Source organism: Lynx rufus, unplaced genomic scaffold, assembly GCF_022079265.1.
Source record: "Lynx rufus isolate CCGP_SWC_20201006 ecotype Redwood Valley unplaced genomic scaffold, mLynRuf1.p SCAF_10, whole genome shotgun sequence".
Lineage (NCBI taxonomy): Eukaryota > Metazoa > Chordata > Mammalia > Carnivora > Felidae > Lynx > Lynx rufus.
The window spans coordinates 41694681-41718369 of NW_025814824.1; the positions used below are offsets into that span (position 1 = coordinate 41694681).

A 23689-nucleotide genomic window follows, 5' to 3' on the forward strand; every position below is an offset into this window, starting at 1 on the left:
TGTGGGTTACAAAGAAAAACTGTCCTCCTGCCTAGAGTATGTATACAGAACAACTGCACTGAATACTGTACCCCAAGCCAAACTCCATAGAAAGGTGAGCTCTGCATCAATCCAGCTGGCTTAGCAGGCTAAGAACCCCACCTACTCAATCCGCCTTGACTCAGTGGCTTGCTTCTTTTTACTCATCCACTTACCCATCCTGTGTTCCAATAAACCAATGGTCCTTACTCTATCCCTCAAGACCCTAAGCATGCTTTTATATGAAAATTCATTAAATAATGTACCACTTTCAATATATTGATCCTACAAACTGCAACTCTGTGAAGTGGTTCAACACGATGTCATCACTACACAGCAACTTGTTTCATTTACAGTATCTGTTTCACTTCTACTCATGAGCTAATATAATTCAATTTTTTTTAACTGCACACAGGCTGCTAGACACATGTGCATGGCAAATGGAATCTGAACTTAGCTTAACAGCCTCATTTATTCCTGATGGTTTAAATTATTTCATCACAATTAATGACACCCCCTCAGCTTCCTGTGCAGCGCTGCCAGATGTTCAGAGACCACAAAGCCACTCTCTTCTTTGACGGCTGGTGACAAGTCGTCCTCTGAAGGACGTTCCCTAGGTACACGGGCCGGATGACACCTCCATTGCTTAGCACCTCTCTGCCTCCCAGAGTAACCATGTTGAGGAAAAAGCAGGAAGGCATGAGAAACCAGCAAATGCATTAGCAAAGGCAAATTACGTGAAGTGATCTACACTCGGAGGAACTTGGCTCCTGCCACAGGAGTTCTTAACCTTGTTGTTTTATGAAAGAGCTCTTCACCTCCACCTTCCCAGCCACTGGCATCCACTGAGTGCCTAACATGGCGTCAGTCCTCAGAGAATGTCAAAGGACAATAAAAATATAAACTTTTCCACAGGGATCCTTTTTGATTTTGGCAATGTTGTTTTGAGGAGTGTTGTTTAAACTTAACACCTTCATCGTGATCATCATCTTGTTTTTGAGAGAGAACATGTTGACAGTTTATCATTATCTGTATTTTCAATGATAATTTTCTTCTATCCTAATCCACACATACTTCTAGTTGAAACATATAACATATTGGCAACTTGTGGCAAGCAGTTTTACCCCTTTACCTTTTTTTTTTTTTTTTTTTTTTTTTTAATTTTTTTTTTTTTCCAACGTTTATTTATTTTTGGGACAGAGAGAGACAGAGCATGAACGGGGGAGGGGCAGAGAGAGAGGGAGACACAGAATCGGAAACAGGCTCCAGGCTCCGAGCCATCAGCCCAGAGCCTGACGCGGGGCTCGAACTCACGGACGGCGAGATCGTGACCTGGCTGAAGTCGGACGCTTAACCGACTGCGCCACCCAGGCGCCCCCCCTTTACCTTTTTTAAACTTTACAGAAAGGTATAATATAATGGATATACAAAAAGTTACACACATTTCATGTATATGTTTTTGATGAGTTTGGTTTACCTATTTGTCTTGGGCTTAGTAGGATTTATTCATTTCAGGGGCTGTTGGCTTTTTGTTTTTCTTCTTGTTAAGTTTTGCTGTTTTGTTATTTTTTCAAAGAACATACTGAGAAACAGACTTCAGACTTTTCTTATTTTGATTCTAATAATGAGCAAAGCCATTTACTTCTTTTCTTAACAAAAACCAAAATTCTTGTTCAATACTGAAATTCAGAAATAGTAATTATCTTATATTCATCATTTTAAGTTCACAAAAAATATAAATTCACATAATCACAGGTAGGTAAGAGTAGCTAACAGGGTAGCAGAAACAGTAAACATACTAGCACTGATACAGTAAGAGTCCAATACTACAGCTCTAATTTGGAAAACATTTCCATCAACTAGAGAACATGTGGCAGACATTTTATGGATTATTTTTTAAATGTTAAAAAAAAAAAAAACACAAAAAAACGCTGATCTTATTCAGGGAATAAGGGACCTTTTTCTTTGCCAAAAAGTGTAATAGGAAAACTGAAAGGCCACCTGTGTCAGCCCACCCTATAGTATGAACATAAGCTATAAGAGTATTTTGGAAAATATCTTTAAACTGAGATGAGAAAAAAAATCAGTATCAATACAGATTCTAAGCAGATGCAAAAGGCTTCTGTGCATGTTAGTGATTATGTGTGTGGCCTGCACAGCCTAATTTCAGATGCCTCCCAAACTCAGTGTACTTTCTCTTTTATAAACTCTTTGGGATTAAAACTAGGACCTCATCCATATCAACTTTGACAATAGACACAAATACAGCATAAGCTAATCAAGCCAAACAAGTTTAATTTCCCCCCTCATAGATGGCTCTTTTAATCTTAAATGCCTACTGAATTTTATAGACATGCTACACTTAATATTTTGACAGTTGTTTATTAAAATTACTTTCCTAGGAAGTTCTATGAAACCAACAGTGTAGTTTGTATCAGAACTGAGGCGATCAGAGAGAAGTCAAGATGATGGCATACTTGCAGCAAGCAGACAACAATAGGAAACTCTTAGCACTCCCAGAGTTGCATCAAATTTTCCATGGACCGAAACTAAAATGAAATAGTTCAATTACTAAGAGGTAGATAAGTAAAATAAACAACTAATTTCATACAGTGAAGTTGGGAGAGAGTCATATGGACCTCATTCTGTTGTCTCCAAACACTGTATCAGAGAGGAAAAAGGAGCTGAATAAACTTTAAACTCTCATGTAGGGATGTATTGCTTGTGTGTCCCTGGCAGATGTGGAAAGGAGATGAAATGGGCAAGGGAGAATCAAATATCCCATCGCTGCAGGTTTGCTGAGGGAAAGAGCACTGCAAAGATCTCACATCTGGCAATCATTTGTCAATAGCTGGAAAGAGAACGGCAGGAAACTTTCTGGCTCTTGGAGAAGATGAAAAGACAAAAACCATGTGTCACACATACACACACACACACACACACACACACACACACACACATATTCTGCAATGGTACAATGACTACTACACTTATTCTCCACCCCTCTTCTCCCCCCCTAAATTTAATGATCTTCAGATATACTCTACTCCGTGGTCAAAAACATGCAGTCACTTGACTTGTTAAAGCTGCAGTGTATGTACATTTTTCAAATAAACCCCAGGGCTGATGTTAGAAAATCAAAATCAGTCAAGCATAGACCGCCTGGTACTTTGGGCAGGAATCCTTGTGGTTTAGTCAATAAACAGAATCTGAATGAAAGACACCACAGTAACTAGACAGTAACGTTTTGAACAGTTCTTAACCTGAAGGGGGGTTGGGGAAGGCGAGTGCACTAGTGACCATGGACATAAGGTCCACTTAGATGGCTTGCTCTACCTGCAACATGACTGTGTTTAGCACAAGGTCATCTGCTGTTTCTAACACACACACACACACACACACACACACACACAGAATGAACTTGTAGTTGAGGAATGTTGTGAATGAATTTGCTTGTTGTTGTTTTTTAAATAATTATACCTGTTTAATAGGGTGGGAAGGGGAAACCTCAGATTCTGTGTAGTGCATATTGGTCATAATAATATAGAAAATTTGCTGGCTTCATTATGAGTTCATAAAAATGACCAGTTTTGCCCTAGCAGGTTTATTATGCAATAAAAAGTTTTCAAGACAACCCACACAAAATTAATTAACTTCTCCAAAATCATAGGAATTTAAATCTGGTCATGGTGATCGATAGACTTCAATAAGCAGCTTTCAGTTCACCCTTACGCTGCATTTAACTAGCAGCAGCCAGCCGCCAGGCTCATCCCTGTGATTCCATAAGTGAATGCTGCAGGTTGTTTAATAACCTGGCAAATTCACAGTAGCTTGTCAAATTATTACAGGAACAGTGTCATCACTAAACAAGCCTGATCACGGTTAATTACAATGCAGACTAGAGAGCAGCCACAATTGTTCATTAATTACAGGAAGCACCTCATTTAAATTTTATGGAAATTTACACTTGCACCCCGGTATGTCTGGGAAAAAAAAAGTGATCCTTCACGCATTCACAGAAGAAAGGAGTCTGTGGTTTATGAAACATCACAGTAAATTGTGTCTAATCTGGTACTGAAATATTGGTTCATTATTTACCCTAATTTTCTAAGCACTTTAGTGGTGAAAAATATCAAGTCAATCCCACATCTTGAATTCCCAACCAAGAAAGAAACTGTTGGGTTAGCTGTAACAACTTAATGCAGGATGAAGCACAGTTAGACTCAAAAAGTAACTTTTCTCTGATTGAAAATACAATATTTAATAGCAATTAAGGGAAGTCTAAACTAGAATAACCACTTCCTAGAAAATAACTACATCAGAGCACAATTTTTTGCTAATATCAGTTAACCTCCAAAGCTAAACAAAGTACACAGTTTCATACCCACTTCAAAAACCACTGAGGAAAATCAACAAAATTAGACAGTGAATCTAAGTCTTGATTTCCAGCTACTTTTCAAAGTTAAGCATATTAACACAAAAAGCCAGCAGATACCCTCGCAAAAGTCAAGTCAAACACAGACTTCCAGGATAAAAGTTACTCAAAACCAAAGATGCATTCATGAAAGAGTGTCAGGGATCTTGGGATTATTAAGCAATAAAGTTGCTAAGCCATCTGAAATTTTAGGGATAGCAAAAAAGAGTGAAAAGGAAAAAGGTAAGAGCAGAAAGGAACTCCACCAGTCATGAGAAATTATGTCAGTTAAAATACAAAAGTAAATCAGATATGGGTGCACTGTATGTCTAAATGAAAATCCTTCATAGGAAAGGATATAAATAAACCATTGCTCCTAAATCGAGGTGTACAAGAGGCTGTTCTCAGAATCAAGAGGCCAAACAGCAAATCCTCTAGTGGATATAATGCCTGGCCCTGGGGGACAGCCTGAGATCCAAGTAGGAAAAATAGATGCCTCTGGCATGTATTATAGTGAGTTCCCTGGAGTGCAGAATTAGACGAAAAACTAAGAAATGGCTCGTTCCTGGGGCAGGGGGGAGGAAGACCAGAATACATGCCATGGCAAGAATGAAAGGACTCTAAGCGAAAAACTACTCCCAAAATTGTTAGCCGGTGAAGAACATTATTAAGTGTCAGGTTTTTTATGACTGACATAATATGGATATGTACCAGATATTATTAAAATGTATGGAAGCCATATTTAGAAAAGAAGAGGAAAAAAGAGAAGGAAATGGTTCAAATGGGTCCCAGTTAATCCACCAATTCACCGTACTTGACTATCTTCGAATAGAATCAACCTTTCCACTCAGTCTGCCAAAATAGTGTTGCAAAAGGAGGAGCCCAATAAAATGAGACTCATTTCTTTGCCCAGGGGCTTGGTCTTCTTTGCAAGGACCGTGCTGAATTGTCAACTCTACAAATGTTTAACTACCTACAACCAGGGTTTCACTTAAACCAGTAAATATACATTTTCTCTCTTGGTATGTTAAAATAATATGCTCCATTGGTCTCTTTCAGTTTTATTTGACGCAGTCACATCTGCAAAACCCATTGCTTTTTGCTCCATAACTCAAGGTTCACAAACAGATTATCCAACAACCACCCATGACAGACCATTCCAGGTGATGTGTTTGAAGAACATCACTCGTCCTACCCAAGGAGGTCAAGGATCAGACCACTCTCCATGAAAAGCCTTCCATCACTCTGCATTTGTGTGTCACACACAAGCTGTTAGCTTTCTAAAACTGGGAAATACATGATCATGTCTCATATGTGTCACACCTGCTTTTCTGTTGTACCATAGCCATACAACACCCGGGCAGTACCAGCTTGTGGCACAGCAGAGCTCAGGTGGTCTTCCCTAGGCCAAGAGCAGGTGTGCAGGAGATGGTATACTCTTCAGTACCATAAAAACTGAAACCTCCTCCTACCACCACTTCTACCTTCACTCCAACTGTGAAGAAGTCAATTTTTAAAACTATTCTCCTGTCTCATATGGGGTGTCTAAATAGTAAAAATGTTTTAAGACCAAGCTTACCATGCTCATCCCATCAGTCTGAAAATTTAGAAAGTGATGCCAAATGGAGTCCCTAAAAAAATATTATGTGTTTGCTCATGCTAGGGGATGCCATCCATGTTACAACTTCAGCCAGTATCTTTGCATTACTGGCACACACATCCCTTAAATCCTAATAGGCACATAAAAACAGAGCTAGGTCTTCAGCCACGATGTCGTATTTACATTCTTAATCTGATATACACCAAACTACTTCTAATCTCCCAAGACCACATAACATGAACTGAATTCCAAGTAAGTACTGTGTCACAGGACATAGCTCCTAATACATGAAAAGGGAAGATACTTATCATTAAATCATATTTTTCTATACAGTGCCCAGCTGAATGGCTTCTATTCTCCTGACCTGAGGGATAATAATGCAGGAAGCATGACTTGCTCACCATGTGTCTCCAGTGCCAAGCACAGTGCTGAGCACATGATACTTCTAAAAGATAAAAGCTAATATTTACTGAGTGCCCATTATGTGCCAGGCCCTTTGCTAACTACTAGGTAGAAGTTAGAACACTTACTCCTTATAATCACTTTGGGTGGTGAATCTCCGTTTTATAGATGGGAAAACTAAAGCTTAGTTTGATAAAGTAACTTGACAAAGGCCTCACTGTAACTTTGTCAACTGAGGCAGAAACCATGCTCTTATCCACTGCAGTATGTATCATTTCTTGAATGAGTAAATTAATTATCTCCAGTTACAGACAATTTATCCTGAAAAGGACCTCTCATTGCACACATGCTACCTTGGCTCCTCTTTTACACCTGTCTCAACAGTTGTCCACCTCCTGATGGCCCTGCTATACTTGTATGGCCTTCAGGGACCACTGTGTCTGTCACACCACCCCCAACTAATAAAGCAATAAGACTCCAACCTGGACTTCCAGCCTCTGGTCTGGCTCCTCCAGGTTTGGGCAAAAGTCTGCACCCAGCACTCTGCCAGCACATGCCACTGGAACCTGGGGGAACATGGCCAAGTTAGATGCTGGATGTGGAGGCTGCTGAGAACTGCACAGAAACACATTAGATCCAGAAAGAAGCAGGGACATCCCAACTGCAGGTATGAAACAGGCCATCATGACTCCATTGGTTTTTGACACTCAGTATGTCAAGTATATTGTAAATACCATGTAATCAAGTTTATTAACTACCAGAAGGTAAATTCCAAGAATAAAAGATATACAAAATTTTTATTCCCCCTTGTATCCACAGCATGTAGCACAAAGTAGGCATTATATAAATATCTCTGGATGAAAGCAGAGAAGGTTAAAGTAAAGAGAGAAAGAAATGTAGAGTCTCTTCTTGATACTGGTGACGCTTTTCCCCTCTGTCATCTAATTTGCTTAAGTGAGAGTGAAAAACATTGCATTCTATAATGAATAATATTCCTTTTCACCATTTACCTAATCAAATTTATTTTTCCTATTCATGGAGTAGGTTAGCACAGACAGATTCTGTTTATCAATACTTATTATTTATTTACTATCTCTAAATTTTGTTGAAGAGGCTTATTTTATGTCTGTTTCCATAATAAAAATGATAAGAAAACAAGTATAATTTCGAACATTTCTCTATATCTAAAATTCTACACTGAAAGCCACTTAAGATTCCCTTTCAAAACTAAATTAGCTAATTAGTTGATCTCATCCCAAAATGTCACCTACTGTCACCTACTTACTTCATTTCAGATTTTTTCTGAGATAAAGACAAAAGGATTTAGATTCCACCTAAACCTGCTTTCTGCTTTTTAAAAAACTTCTCTGAATCACTACTCAGTATTTCCAAACATATACTATCTTTATGAATCATACAACTATGTAGTTCAGAATCTTGGTCCATCAATCAACTTCACCCTGTCTTCTTTCCCCATCAGAGCCCACCTCTGCTGTTTTGTTCTGTGCTTTAACTCCACTTAGGATTATCTGTGCCAGTCAATTTTCTTTGCTCAGAGATAAGTTTTCAGCCAAGTATGCTGCCTTAGAAGGTATTTCCCTCTTTCTTTTGACCCACAAATCAGTTCACTTCTCTAAATCTAAACAACTTTCAATAAAGTCCACTTTGCAAGTTCCTCACTGAATATTACTAATATTAAAAAAGAGCACTGAGCCGATTCTTCATTTTTAGGAGCAACTCTCCAATTTCTTTCAAGTCCTGCATTCTCTCTTCTTGCCTATGTCCCTAAGGTGACATGGGCAGATTATCATCTTTCTTTGAAATTAACTGTTCTTTACCCACAAATTTCACACTGGAGCCCAAAAGGAGAAGAAAGAGAGTCACATTTACTGAGCACTTGCGGTCATGCTACCCTGTGGGCACCTTACATACAGATTAACCTGTTTTTTTCTTTGCTACTGTCTTACAGGATATGAGCATCTCCATTTGACAATTCAAAACACAACACAACACAACACAACACAACAAAACAAAACCACGGCTTCAGTATAGGTAACTAGCTCGACAAGACTGAGAACAGGGGCGTGTGGGTGGATCAGTTGGTTGAGCACCCCACTCTAGATTTCAGCTCAGGTTATGATCCCATGGTTTATGGGTTCGAACTCCACACTGTGCTCTGCACTGCAAGTAGGATTCTCTCTCTCTTCCAGCCTCTCTCTCAAAATAAATAAATTGTTAAAAACTTTAAAAAAAAAGCATGAGGCCTCTTAAAAAAATAAAAAGACAGAACATATTTCAAAGAAGTTAATGAAAAACATGCAATAGTTGCATTTAGTGGCTTACATTCTAGAGGGATTTGCTGATGTTTCATATGAAAGAAATTACAAAAAAGACAAAGGAAGTGGAGAAGGTGTGTTATCAAGACCTACTACTTGCTTTGTGGTCTAGGACAACATAAGCAATGTGAAAGGAATTTAGCCTCTAACTTGAGGAATGAGAAAGAAATGGGGCATGGAGAAGAGTAGAGACACTGTGCATGTGTGTTGTGGCACATGCAGGCTGATGCTGATGCCACCCCTCAGCTGACATATGGAGGGGCACTAATGAGTTCTGCAACAGTAATTCTCCCTATGGGGCAATAGAAGAACTGGGGAAAAAATTCATCTTAGAATATTCCACAGGAAAAGAAAACCCAACACACAGCTTCCTATAAAACCTCAATATATATGATGACTTAACTGATTAAAGCAGATTCCATGAGCCAGAATATATATATTGCAAATTAAGTGTAAATAATACTTTATTTTATGTACACAAAACAAATTCCCACTTACCTTACTAGTATTTGACTGTATCACCAATACTAAGTTTCTAGTTCCTTTTTACCACCCTCTGCCCCACAGAATACATTTTATAAACACTCTTGAGAGGAAAGGAGAAAGTTAAACAACTACAATTACACTCAATTACAACGTCAGACACTTAGAAATACACAGTTTCTGAGAGAGAACAAAAAGGTCTGTGAATAAGTTAGAAGAAAACAGTGCCAGGCTACTAGAGTGTTTCCACAATCCAAATCACGAAAAGAACTACACAGGGACGTGACTTAGCACACAAAAACTTAGAATCCTAGAGTTTCTGAGCAGAAAAAAAAGCCATCAGGATCCATGAAAATGGACTCCCATATTTTAAAGATGAGGAAATTGAGATTTAAAACAAAGCTGCAGCTTTACTAATGGGTTCACCATTTACTAATACTCTCCCTCCCCCTTCATTACATTTAGTGGCATTATCAGGTAAAGAAAAAAATTTTAAGTGGAAAACAAGCTATATCTGTTTCTTAATTCATCAAAATATACCAAGGAAAAACCAAAAAATATAAAAGTTGGTAACCTAATTAGTTATAACTCTGCACACCTAGACAATTAGGCCTTTTGATTTACAACCCTCAGTAGTGAGACAGCTAGCTATAAGCGATCAAAAACATGACTGACAGATACAGCAGACATAAATTGTCTGGCTCCTTATTATCACTCCAGTTTAAATTAAGATAATAAAATATGGTGTGTACCTAACCATGGTTTTCCTGGAATATAAAATTTAAATTGATTTGGAGAACTCCAAATCTGCTTTCTTTCATGCTGGTGTTCTCTATAAGGATTTTCACAAATGTTTCACAGTGATTTTTATCTCTGAAAAATGGTAAGACTAAGGGGACATCATATTTTTTATGCTTTTTTGCATTTTAGTATCTTTTGCTATTAAATAAAAACATTTATGTTAAAAACAATAAAAAATATTAAACTCATCGGCTAATATTTCTGAACAGTACGCCACAGGTTTAATTATGAGAATGGTAATTGTCTGGTACTCATCTAAATTTCATTGTGCTAGAGCTGTAACAGGAAGTAAGAGGCCTTGAAAGGGACCCTCTAAAATCCCCTGGGTAAGCTGAAGCTGAGTGCATATCTACTCTCCAGGACATACCTCAAAGGAATCATGGTGTGTGAGAGAGCTATTTACAACTTACTTTGTGTATAATCAGCAGAAACAAAAGATATGACAACAAGCATAAAGGCCTCCCTCTCTTTCCTCCTTTCTCCCCTCTCAGGGGAATTCAGCAAGGGAGGGCCAGTGGGCATTCACTTCAGTGTCAAAAGGGCTTCCAGAAAACACATTTTCTGTGGGGCAGGGAGGAAATATGGCAGGCTTCCTACACACACACACACACACACACACACACACACACACTAGTTCTTTGTTTAGTGAGATCACACATAAAAATTGTTAGGGGCCAGACTTCTGAAAAGAAGACTGAAAAAGCCCCACAAGAGGAGTTACTACTCAAAACAACTGAAACTGAATGAGGCAGAAGGTGTGTGTACCGAATGGAAGAAACAAAGGGACACAGAAATGATAACTTGAGAAACGAAACATGTTACCAAGAAAAGGGATTACACAGTTTGGGATGCTTCTTGCAGAGTCAGAGCCCATTTGAAATTTAATTTCATTTTTAAACATGAAACATTCAGGTAGTCATTTGCCTGATAGGCACTATAAAAATCAGAGCCTAAATAAACAAACTAACTTCCATGTCAGCTCAAGACTCTTCAGTTAAGCTGGCCACAAGCCTGGATCAGTTCTGAAGTGTGTGTGTTTTGGTGACTTCAGTCTAGCAGTTGCAGGGATGAGGGAAACTATTTGAACCCATGAAAAACTTGGAAAAGAGTGGACACACAAAATTTGTTTTAAAAAACACAGAGAAGGAGAGAGAAAAACCAAAAAGAGTCCCATCAGAAGACTGAGGGACATGGCTGGGTACAAACTCTGTCACATTCCAAGCCAGAGAGAAGCACGGATAGAATCAGCCTAATTTCAGTGGCTAGACAATGCCAAGCAGCAAGAGGAAAAATTACTCAGATAACACAAAGAATTCAGGAAGACCATTAAGGGAAACAGATTTGGCAATAAGCTAGTCAGGAGCTCTTGTGAGAAAGAGCAGAGAAAGAAATAAATTAATTACCCAACACTGTAAAGATAAAGATGTACACTAAACACTACATTTGCTACAAACAAATGAACACAAAAAATAAAAAAGAGGAAGATGCACTAAGTTGCTGGATGTGCAGATAACTTACATCCCAATTTTTCAGGCTACCATTTAACTAAAAGACAACAATCTGGGCCTAACCTTTCTCAGCTGTGGAACCCCAGCCTAAGATTCAGAAGGGAGAAGTATACAAAACCTAAAGCTCAAGAATGAAAATACTGCTTAACAATCAGAAAGGAACTGGTGAGTCGAAACAGTATTGATCCAGTCTCCAATACAGAATGGCCAGAAATATGCTAGTTCTTACAGAGGCCTTAGATGAGGCAGGGTTGTATCAATAGGAACACGGTAAGAATGACAGACGTATTACAGAACTGAGCAGGACAGAGGACAGTCCCCTCTAGAGTCATCTCAGAATAATGAACTACAGGATCAAGCGGCAGAGAGCAGAGAAGGGTCAAGGAAGTGATTCTGCTACTCAACAGGTTGACAGACACAGATGATTACTGCGGGGGGGGGGCACATTCTCTCAGGAGCAAGGTACCGTTTAACTGGGGTTCACTCTCCCTCTGCCTTGGGAGTTGGCCCTCTTGGGTGAGCCAGGGCCCTAGGCTCTGTGATAGGAGCACCCCCGCAGGCACAATTACAGGAGATTTCACAGCCACAAACAACAATACCTTGGTTTTATACTGTAAATGTAGGATAGGATGTAAAAATCTTTCTTTGCTGGTGACACCCTGGGGAGCCTGATGGACCATGAATAATGTTGAAATTACATAGAATCTTTCTTCCAGAGCCCTCAAAGGGCTTTACACATAGTATTTATTTATTCCCCTCTCAGACAAATAAGAGAGGAGAAAATTTCTATCGTACTCTTTTTAAACAAGAAAACTGAGGGTCCATCACTACAGTCCTCCCCCACATTTGACAAATTGAGTGAAACTGAAATTAAAACAAAGTTCTCTCAACTACCACGCTAGTATTTCACTAGAAAAGCCTCCTACCATATGAGAGTTGGCTTATTTATCCAATTCTTGATTTACAGGGGTTTTAGCACTGAAGAAGAAAATGTGAATGAAGTTATTTGTAAATGTGCCATGCGGGCTTTACACTTAAAGTACAGAATCAGATTATTTTTCAACTGGTTTACAATCACTCTTGTAAATTGAGTATTTTGGAAATTTAACACTTCAGACTATTGCTTATGGGCATATACACCACATTGCCAAGTCTGACAAGTGACATTAAGTGAAATTTCAAGTATGCTTATATATGCCCTGGTTAAGTTTCCTTCTGTACTCAGGGCTCATCTCCAACTATCCTAAAGGCAGGTAATATGAAAAGAACATTGGCTTGGGAGTTAGAATTCTGCTTTAACCTCAGAGGCAGTAATTGTAAAGCTGATCAGTAAAGTACCAATCCAGAGCCTTGTTTCCTGCATCCATAAAATGGGAATAATTGTTTTTACTGTGTAAGGTTGGCTAGGTTGAAGGAGATGACACAGATAAAGCATGCAGTAGGGACACAGTACTAGTAAATGATAAGGGCCCACACACCCACCCCCAGCACACACTCTCATGAGAGCTGAGAAGTTTGAGACCAAGAGAGGGATTTGGGGGAGATGAAGTAAACCTCAAGTATCAAAGGAATAATATAAGCAATTAGGGAAACTAAAAAATAATATCTATTCAATTAGTCTCAATTAAGGGCCAGGTCAATCAACTTTCAGAAGGCTTCCTAGAATGCTATGTTGAGAAAGTCTATAAAGATCTGTCAAAACTGTAAGAGATTGGGCATTAAATTCTTCACTGGAGGAAGGAGCAGAAAGCGGCACATCTCACACTCCTGCCCCAACCAAGCCCTTCACAATGAAAACATAAGGCAAATTTCTGGGTACTCTTTCATGCTAGCGGCCTGACCTAAGAATTAAATATACAGAGCTTCCAGGAAACATAGGTGAATACAATCTGAAGAATCTCTACCCTTTTGGTGGGGGGGGGGGGTGAACTGAACAAAACAGCAAACAGATAGAAAAAACTAACAGTCTAGGCAAGTGGTTCAAGGTATATTCCTCATCCAAGGCACATTATTAGCATCAACTGGGAACGTGTCTGAAATGCCTTTGGGACTGAAGACCTGAGACCCACTGTGACAAAACCCAGGGTGCTGCCCAGCCATTTGTTTATGCAATCCTGCCAGCCAGGTGATGCTGAGGAGCATTAACATCGGAGAATCACTAGCCTAAATAAACAAGAAAATAAATAATAACTGGGAAGGCAGTTTAGATGATAACTTAGTTTTAGAAAATATATGCCTCTTGGGGCACCTGGGTGGCCCAGTCAGTTAAGTGTCCAACTTTGGCTCAGGTCATGATCTCATGGTTCGGGAGTTTGAGCCCCACATCGGGCTCTGTGCTGTCTCTCAGTGTGGAGCCTGCTTGGGATCCTCTGTCTCCCCTTCTCTGCCCCTCCCCCACGCGCTCGCGCTCACTCTCTCAAAAATAAACATGAAGAAAAAATTGTTTTAATAAATGTTTAGAAAAAATGAAAACATACGCCTCTTTTAAAAAGTAAGGAAGAGGGGCGCCTGGGTGGCGCAGTCGGTTAAGCATCCGACTTCAGCCAGGTCATGATCTCGCGGTCTGTGAGTTCGAGCCCCGCGTCGGGCTCTGGGCTGATGGCTCAGAGCCTGGAGCCTGTTTCCGATTCTGTGTCTCCCTCTCTCTCTGCCCCTCCCCCGTTCATGCTCTGTCTCTCTCTGTCCCAAAAATAAATAAACGTTTAAAAAATAAAATAAAAAATAAAAAAAAAAGTAAGGAAGAGTAGAGAAGGAAGAAGAAGAAAGCATCAGGGCATAAGTTCCAGGGTGTCCCAAAATCTTACTCTAAAGGGGGCTCTTAAGTAAGAAAGCCAAAATGAGTTAGCCATTGGAGCAGTGGTCTGTCCGACTCCACAGATGCTGCAAACATCAGAAGAGGATGATTTGGGGATAAACATTAACTTTAGCATTTAAACTGAAAGCACTTTAAAAAAAATTTTTTTTCAACGCTTTTTATTTATTTTTGGGACAGAGAGAGACAGAGCATGAACGGGGGAGGGGCAGAGAGAGAGGGAGACACAGAATCGGAAACAGGCTCCAGGCTCCGAGCCATCAGCCCAGAGCCTGACGCGGGGCTCGAACTCACAGACCGCGAGATCGTGACCTGGCTGAAGTCGGACGCTTAACCGACTGCGCCACCCAGGCGCCCCTGAAAGCACTTTAAAATGATCCAGGTAACCTTGAACTCAGCCACTGGGTTTGTTCTACTCACTCAGTTTCCCTCCCTGGTTTTCCACAGTGATCAAGAATGAGGATAAATGTAACTACGTAACTATCTCTAATGAGGGGAAAGAGGCTATTTTGCGTAATGATCAGGAAGCCACTGAATTTTTTAAGTGGGGGGCATTATTTTTTTTTTTTAGAAAGGAGTTTACTTTTGAAGAAAATAGGTATATTTTACTTGATCTTACTTCATCAGAGGCACAAAATGGTACAAATCAAAGGGGCTTCTTTTCTAAGTTTAACAATATTAAAGAAAAAAAATGTATGTGAGAAAGCAGAAAAAGGAGTCTGAGGGAGGAAATAAGATACAAGACTGTGTTATGTGCCAGACAGTGAGAAAACAAATTATTACCCCCCCAAAAAACTCAATGTCTTAAGTTACCCAGTAAATCATCTCCATTAAACCTATATGGTTAAAAAAAAATTTTTTTAGTAGCCATACATGGCTTAAGAGGTAAAATACAAAGCACTTAAACTAGATTTAATGCACAGTGGTTGTCTAGAGATACAGATTTCTCTGGACTAGCCCCTTGCCCCGTTTGACAGGAGTCAGACTCACTATGAAGAGTGAGGCTGAAGGAGGCCACAAATTGTATCAACAGACCAGAGGAATTCCGACTACTGTAAACAGGAGAGCCAGGGGAGCCTTTACCAGGCTGCCAAAGTGCATAATGCAGCATGCCAAAGATCAATGAATCAACGTGGTTTTCTTTGCATGCAAAGTTTGAACACAGGTAATGATAAGAAAGGAACGGAAGGCAAATTGAGTCTTGCTGTTCCATACAGTAAAAACTTTCCCAATTCAAACATAAGTCATACTGTGTATTGCACAATACCCCTCCAAGCCTGCTGAGGACCTCAGCCCAAGAAGAGAAAATGCCCAAAAATGTACAAAGTTGATTTCTACAGAGTGTCCACCCTCCCACTAACCACAGCCCCTACACCCCATCCCAAGTCCACTGATCCTAACTGGGGTGAGATCTAGGGGAGATGAAATGCTGTGCTATACTCGGCACCAGACAGCTAAAAAGTGAATATAAATCCCTCCTATCAGGAGCATTGCTTTGTTACGGGGGGGGGGGGGGGGGGGGGGAGGTCTCAGCAAGTGGTGAGAAGAGAAAGTAAAAGAGAGTTTCTTAGATTTTCCTTGGGGAACCTTACAAAGTAATTTTTCAGATATTTTTTACTGCTAAAATCTAGTGGCTTTAGAGGCTAAAAGAAGCAGTTTAGTAGACAACAGAATGCTTTATAAATGATAAAACACATAATTTTCTTTTCTGTTTGTTTTTGGTGTTAGTAGCCTCACACAAAGAGCTACTTATGTCACCAAGTTACCTAATGATAAGTAATGCTATAACACACCATTTTCTCTTTACAGGCTTCCCTTTTGGTGATGTGATGCTTTTCCCAGGTTTCATGGGCCACTTGAATGAGAATTGCTCCCAAATCCCTCCCCATTCCTTACCTCTCATGTGAATTTTAGTCCTGCACTTTCAAGCTCCCACTAGAAATTTCCAAGTGTCCTGTTAACACCTGGAGCCAAACAAGCAAAGCAAACAGGTTCTTTGCAATCCTGTCTCTACAGCTGTCTACTACAGCTCTCCCCTAACTTCTGTCTTTGGCAATGTTATCATCATAATCCTATCAACAGAGACTCAGAACAGATCATGATTAAAAGCCTTATTTCCCAAATCCAGTAAATGGGCTTACTGAAAGCCTATCCATTCTTCCTTTTCAAGCTCTTCAGCTGCCTCCCCCCACCACACACACACAGATCTCTCTCCTTCCACATCATTTCTAACAAGTACATGCTAAGACCTTTGCCATAACCCTTAAAGTGATAATACCACCTTTATCATTTCACACTCATCAACCAGTGCCATGTATCACCACTCCAACTGTCAAACATATTCTCCTAGATGATGTTTAGATTTCCCCACAAATTACCAATTAAAGTTTCTTCCGGGCCCTCTGCAACCTAGCTCTTTCTACCCTGCCTTTCCAGCTTTATCTTTTCTTCCTCCTTCATGGCAAATACTTAATAGACAGTCTAATTAGACTACTGGATGTCTCTTGCATACTGATTTGGACTTTCCTAATGTGACATAGTTTTCATGCTGCTCTTTTTAGAATACCTTGTCTTGCATTATACTTCTGAAATCTTCCTATTTTCCAATGCCACTCCTTCTAGGAAGTTTTCTGATACCCCCAGGCAGGAGAGACCTCCTCCCCCAGTGTTCTACCATCCTTTCGGGATCTCAGCACTACACAACTTTGGACTGTAAATATATGTTTTTCTTTCCTTAAGGGCAGGAACAAACTTATTTCTCTTTGTATTCCCCCATAGCGCCTACCACACTGCTTCACACACACAGCAGATAGTCAACAAATACATGCAAAATAAATAATAAATAAATCTCTTAAAATTCATAGTGGCACCAGTAAGCCAATGCTACAAATACAGTGATTTTAACTGTACTTTTATTCCACCAGATCTTCAACAAACACCCTTAAGGCAGTTAAGGGCCAATAATTCCTATTTTATAGAAATTCAAGATGCAAGGAGGTTACTATTTATGCACAGAGCATTCTTCTGAGTATAATTTGGCCTGTAAAGATTCAGTAACTAATGCAATGTCACCCTGTTGATTTGTGGCATGTTTCCATGGAAATAATAACTTCTCTTGCTGGACTCTCCTTCCAGCTTACTTGAGGATACCTCTAAAACCTGACTCCATCAAAGCAATCTTCTAGAGATGAGAAAATGTACAACACTTTCTCTACAATATAAATGTAAGAGATGTTTCTCTGCCCCGTAAGTTGTTAACATATCCTGAAATCTAACGTAAGAATGATAAAAATAAATACTGGCATATAAAGCCTCTTAGTTTAAAATTTACTAGGCTTTGAAGTAGAAGCAGTTATGAAAACCTCCTTTAATAAGATCTTTAAAACATGTATTGATTGCCATATACCTGGAAAGAAAGTACTCAACCCATTACACTGCCCTGAGATAGGAACACATTTCTAAGATATTATGAGAGAAGCATATAGCCAACCGGAGATAAATTTCCATCTCCCATCAGTGTCTCCTCTGTTTCAGGCCAGGAGTAGACAACTACAGCCTGTGGGCCAACTGCTACCCTGTGATCTACTTTTGTAAGTAAAGTTTTATTGAAATATAGTTACACCTATGCCTTTATACAGCCTATATGACTGTGGCTACAAAGACAGAATTGAATAGTTGATAGAAAAACCACATGGCTGCCTAAAATATTTAGTCTTTACTCCTTTATAGAAAAGGTTTACCAAATTTTGTTTTAAACTGCAAAATTATACCTCTTTCCCCAGCAACACCACTTTTAAGAATTCATCTTTAGGAAGTAAGAATACAAGTGCAAACAAGACTGTGCATATTCAAGCAACACTCCTTTTAAAAGAAAAGAGCTGCTAACAATCTCAATGTCCACAAACCAAGAGTCCATTAAATAAATTATGGTACAATGATTTACTAGGAATCCATTAAAAATTATGATGGACATCTATATTTACAGACATAAAAAGGTATCTATGATAGGGCTGAGTAAAATTTAAAATGCAAGTCATGTATCCATAATCCTTTTATGCTATTGACACCTATCCTTCCTTTGCAAATGAAAATATGACTAAAAAGATGTTAATGAAATGGTTCCTTGGTGGCAGCTTTTCAGAAAGTTTTTATTTTTACTTTCTGCAGTTTACTTAATCAGATCTGTAGAAAATGAGTATATCCTTTCTACAAACACTATAAAAAAAGTTTAAACTATTATAAATTAAGATCAAGGTGCAGAGTTTAGATTCTGCATTTAAAAATCACTAAGCTTTTCAGAAAATAAAGGGTTGTGTTTTGGGGTTTTTGTTTTTTGTTGTTTTTTTTTTGTATTTTTTGGTTGGGGCAGGCTTCTAGTTTTGTTCTTGCTGTTTTAATTGTTCTTTTTTCTTTGTTTTAAAGACAAAAAGGCTCTTAGGCTTACCAATAGCCTGCATATCTAGGCACTGGCATTCCCACTATATATAGCAACCTCAGTTAGGATGGAAAAAGTCCCCTGCAAAAGCATGCATGGGTTAGGAAGAAGAGAGGTTAACAGAATAGTCCTCCGAATGGAAATGTATTAATTCAATCAGTGTCTTACTTGGGTTACCATAAAAAGGTTCATAAAGTACCCAAAAGCCACATAAGATTTTAGAATTATGCTGCTCAGTGGCTGATTCTCAGTGAAGAGTAAGAAAGGAGAGATCTGTCTCCATCTTCATTTTCCTCAACAAAAGTATTTTTTAAACCAGCAATGAAAAGGCCAAGTATGTACATGATACAAATATTAAGAACCGAGTACCACCACTGATAATGAGATGCTAAGTCAACACCGCATAAGGCTTGAAAACTAACCACAAGAATAACGGAAGGAGAAATTGCTAATAACAACCAAAACAGCTCACTCTCTCTGTGCCAGACTTTACAGGCATGATTTCTAAGTCCCACTTTATAAGTGAAGTAACTGAGGTTCAGAGAGGTTACAAAACTTTTCCAAAGTCACATAAAAAAGAGATAAACTGAAATGCAGATAAATCTGCCTCAAAAGTCTAGACTCTTCCCACCACACTAGCTAATGAAATAGAAATTACATTTCTAATGAAGTACTATATAAAATCCCAGTATAAATTTAACAAGTTAGAAAACTTGAAATTCCTGGTTTATAAAGATATTACAAAATTACCATGTCAATTAATTTGTTTTACAAGCAGTTTATTTTAAATAGTGTTTTCTACATTATTTTCTCAGTTAAATCTATCCATATTCTTCATCTTTACACTTACACATATATACGTATATACCTTTGCAGATAGCAAATATAAAGCACAAAAACTTTCATACTGAAGTAGAGTATGGATATATTTGTAGACACAGACTCCAGTTAGACAGAAAACTGTGACTTGGTCTTTTATGACTTTTCCCACAGTAAAATTATTTCATTGCTATGGATTAAACAAAATCTATGCCCTGAAAATTAATATGTGAAAAGCTGTACAATGACATAACTAATTTTTTTTTTTTACATTGGCATTTAACTTATACTATTTTTCTCTTAGATATATTCTCTTTTAAAATTATGCATAGGGGCGCCTGGGTGGCTCAGTCGGTTGAGCGTCCAACTTCAGCTCGGGTCATGATCTCACAGTCTGTGAGTTGGAGCCCCGCGTCGGGCTCTGTGCTGACAGCTCAGAGCCCGGGGCCTGTTTCGGATTCTGTGTCTCCCTCTCTCTCTGACCCTCCCCCGTTCACGCTCTGTCTCTCTCTGTCTCAAAAATAAATAAACGTTAAAAAATTTAAAAAAAAAATAAAAATAAAATAAAATTATGCATAGGAGTGCCTGGGTGGCTCAGCCAGTTAAGCGTCCAACTTCAGCTCAGGTCATGATCTCACAGCTCTTGAGTTCGAGCCCCGCTTCTGTCTCTATGTTGACAGCTCAGAGCCTGGAGCCTGTTTTGGATTCTGTGTCTCCCTCTCTCCCTGCCCTTTCCCCACTCGCACTCTGTCTCTCTCTCAAAAATAAACAAACATTAAAAAAAATTTAAAATTATGCAGAGACAGGGGCGCCTGGGTGGTTCAGTCGGTTAAGGTCTGACTCTTGATCTAGGCTCAGGTCATGATCTCACAGTTCATGGGTTCGAGCCTGACATTTGTCTCTGTTCTGATGGTGCTGAATCTGCTTGAGATTCTGTCTCTCCTCTCTGCCCCTCCCTGTCTTGTGCTCACGCACTCTCTCTCTCCAAAAAAAAAAAAAAAAAAAACTTAAAAATATAATAAAATTATGCAGATATTGGCTTTTCCTATGAATTCCCCATAACTGCACCTCCAAACTCAGAATAACAAAAACCCTTAACTCCCAGATGGGGAAACTAAGGTTTTGCTGTGCCTTCGTTTTTGGAAGTGTGGGAGTACTAGGCTTTGGTTTTCTGATCAGGTAGTCAATGGATCTCTGGTAGAGGCCTAAAACATAGGACTCTGTAGCTGTACCCCTTCCATTTAAAGCACCTCTGATTTTTGTCAGTTCTACATATTGACTTCCTTATAAAATTTAATTTGAAAGAAGAAAATCCCCAGAAGATTGTACAACTACTGTTTTTCTTCTTTCTTTTTTAATAGCTGCCTTAAGTTACAGATGGATTAAAAATTAAGACAGAGGAAAAAGCAAAGACTTTGGGGTAAACTTTTCTGGTTACAGATTTTGAAACTTTATTTCCTCATCTGTAAAAAAAAAATTGTACCTGCCCTGAATGCTTTTTAATAATTGAATAAGATAACATGGGTACCATGTCTAGCACACCAGCTGAGCTAAGAGGTAGCTATGAAGTTGTTAGTTTTTAATCCTCATTCTTTTACTGTTAGTAACAGATGAAAATAAATGCTAAGCCAAATATTTATTTTAGATCTGAAGATGCAGTACGTTCAAACTAGGATTGGCTAAAAGAAACTAGATGTTAAGCAAAATAACAATGTTAATCAAAGGTCATCTATAACAATATTGAAGTACCACACAGGAGAACACAATTACTTCTGATAAAATATAATACAGGATTAAAAAGCACTAAAAGCAGCACATTTTGCTCAATAGTTCTCAAGCCCTATGCAAGACTATAAATGAAGATAAAATATTGTGCAGATGTACATGTATGTTGCTTGCTACTATTCTGTTTGATTCTGAGAGGTGTAAACACTACCAGCTTTAGTATGACCCTAATTCCATGAATACAAGTGAATATTCACAAAGCCAGGGACAGAGGTGGGGGTCTTATCTACACAATCAAGCTTCAAGCTCTACTACCAAATGATAATGATAATGAGTATAATAAGGCAGGAAGCTTCCATTCAGGCACATGATTAGAAGTGATGATACAGATGTCCACAGAACTCAGCAGAATTTCCCAACTTTGCCTCCAGTCTAGAGCTAATCATAACTGGTATCACAGAAATAACAGCAATGTACTGACATCCACAAAGGCCAACCTGGTGAGAACTGTGCAGAGTGGCAAAAATGCAAAACTAATGGATGACACAAGAGGATTCTCAGAAAACAAAACAAAAACAAAAACAAAAACAAAAAAAAAACAAAAAAAGGGAAAAAAATCGAAAAAGGGAAAAAAAGAAAAAAAGTGTCTGCCAATGCCTACCCTCCCTTCCTTTAACTGAAGATATTAAAACATTTCATTTAAATTTACCTCATTGTTCCCCCAAATTCAAGCTTCCCAAGGGCAAGCTGAAAGAAAGGGATATACAGTTTACTCAATAGCTACTGGGTCCCAAAGCTTCCCATGTGTTATCTCATTTCATCTTCCTGACAAATCCTCAAGCTAATTGTTCTTTTCCCCATTTCAAAATTGAAGAAAATAAAGACTAGAATTACAGTGACTTATCCAAGGTCACAAGACTAGTTAAGTGGCAACATTAGACTCTGAAGTCAGGTCCCATCTTTTAATCTTACTCCCGAGTTCTGCAATACCAAACACTCATGTCAGATACAATGGGGCCAGGAAAATGCTGAGAGAACAAGTACTGATATTAAAAATCTTAAATCAACTTTAATTTTCTTATTAGACATGATATAGGAGTAATTCTTTTTTCCTCTTGGATTATGAAGGAAAATTTTTAATAAATCAAATTGGAAAAGGTTGAAATAACCACATCCTTTTTATAATAAAAAACTGCTTCCATGATCAAGATAACATATATATTTTTAGACAATCTACATGTACATGATAGATTTTTTCCCCCCAGTTTGGCACTGTTAAAGAGTTTTTCTACTACTATTTAGGATAAAGAATTAATTTTGAAACTGGCTGTAACAGGGAAAAAACTCCAACACAAAGTAAGTTTAATATTCTTCTGAAAAGTGCACTATAAAATCTGCAACTAAAAACAAAAATCACCAGAAGAAAACTCCCAACATCACTTACATCACTTACATCCAACAGAGTAAAAAGAAAGCATTCTTAGTTTGGAGTATTCTTTAGGATGTTACGTAAAGTATCTAATCAATTCATCTAAATTCTGAAGTGCCGCATCCATACATAAATCTTGATTCTTACTATAGAGTTAACTGTTTATTGGTTTAAGACCTCCCATAGACAATGAATGTATCTGTTTGTAAAGAACAAACCATTATACAGATAGCATTAATCCGATTAAACTCAGAGGTCTATCTGGACAAAATCATCACCTGACAGAGGTATATAAACCACTTCACAGAAATATATAAAAATATATAAATTTCTATTACGTAACATTTTAAAAAATAACTTATTTATCAAGAGAAAACTACCTTAGTTTAACAACTCTACAAGTTTTTCCTTGTATCTGACAGTGATCAGAAGGTCTGTGGGCATACGGGCACACACATACACAACTCTATATATGTATATGTGTATATATATATATATATACATATATATATGCATTATTAAGAGGACGAAAAATGACACATCACAAGAACATGAAAACAAAAAAGTATTAAGGTTTGAAAGTAAAGAGAAACTAAAAGGCAATTCAAAATTAAAATTCAAACTATTATGGTATCTTTACTTAGGTAAGCCCAAGAAAATCCGTATTTCTCCTATTCACTGGGAAAAAAATGAGGCACATGAATATTTTATAAAGTCACAATGTAAAGTCAGAAGGCTGTTTCATACATCCGCACTTTAATCTGTTGTAAATTAACTGGAGTCAGATAAATCGTGAAGCAATCCTGAGAGTTACATGTAACATGCACAATTACAACCAAAGTCAAATCATACACACCCTCAGCTAACTGTAAGCCTAAAACAACTGGAACAGCGAATGAGAAGGCTA

General features: G+C 38.4%; 1 protein-coding gene across 1 annotated transcript in view; it reads right to left on the reverse strand.

Annotated features, from left to right (window-relative positions):
- Window positions 1-23689, reverse strand: part of BNC2 (basonuclin 2) — a 289917-nt gene that overhangs the window by 243284 nt on the left and 22944 nt on the right. The window contains exon 2 of the mRNA XM_047098145.1: window positions 6917-7000. Within this exon, the coding sequence (XP_046954101.1) occupies window positions 6917-7000 (84 nt within the window). The remainder of the gene's footprint in view (window positions 1-6916; window positions 7001-23689) is intronic.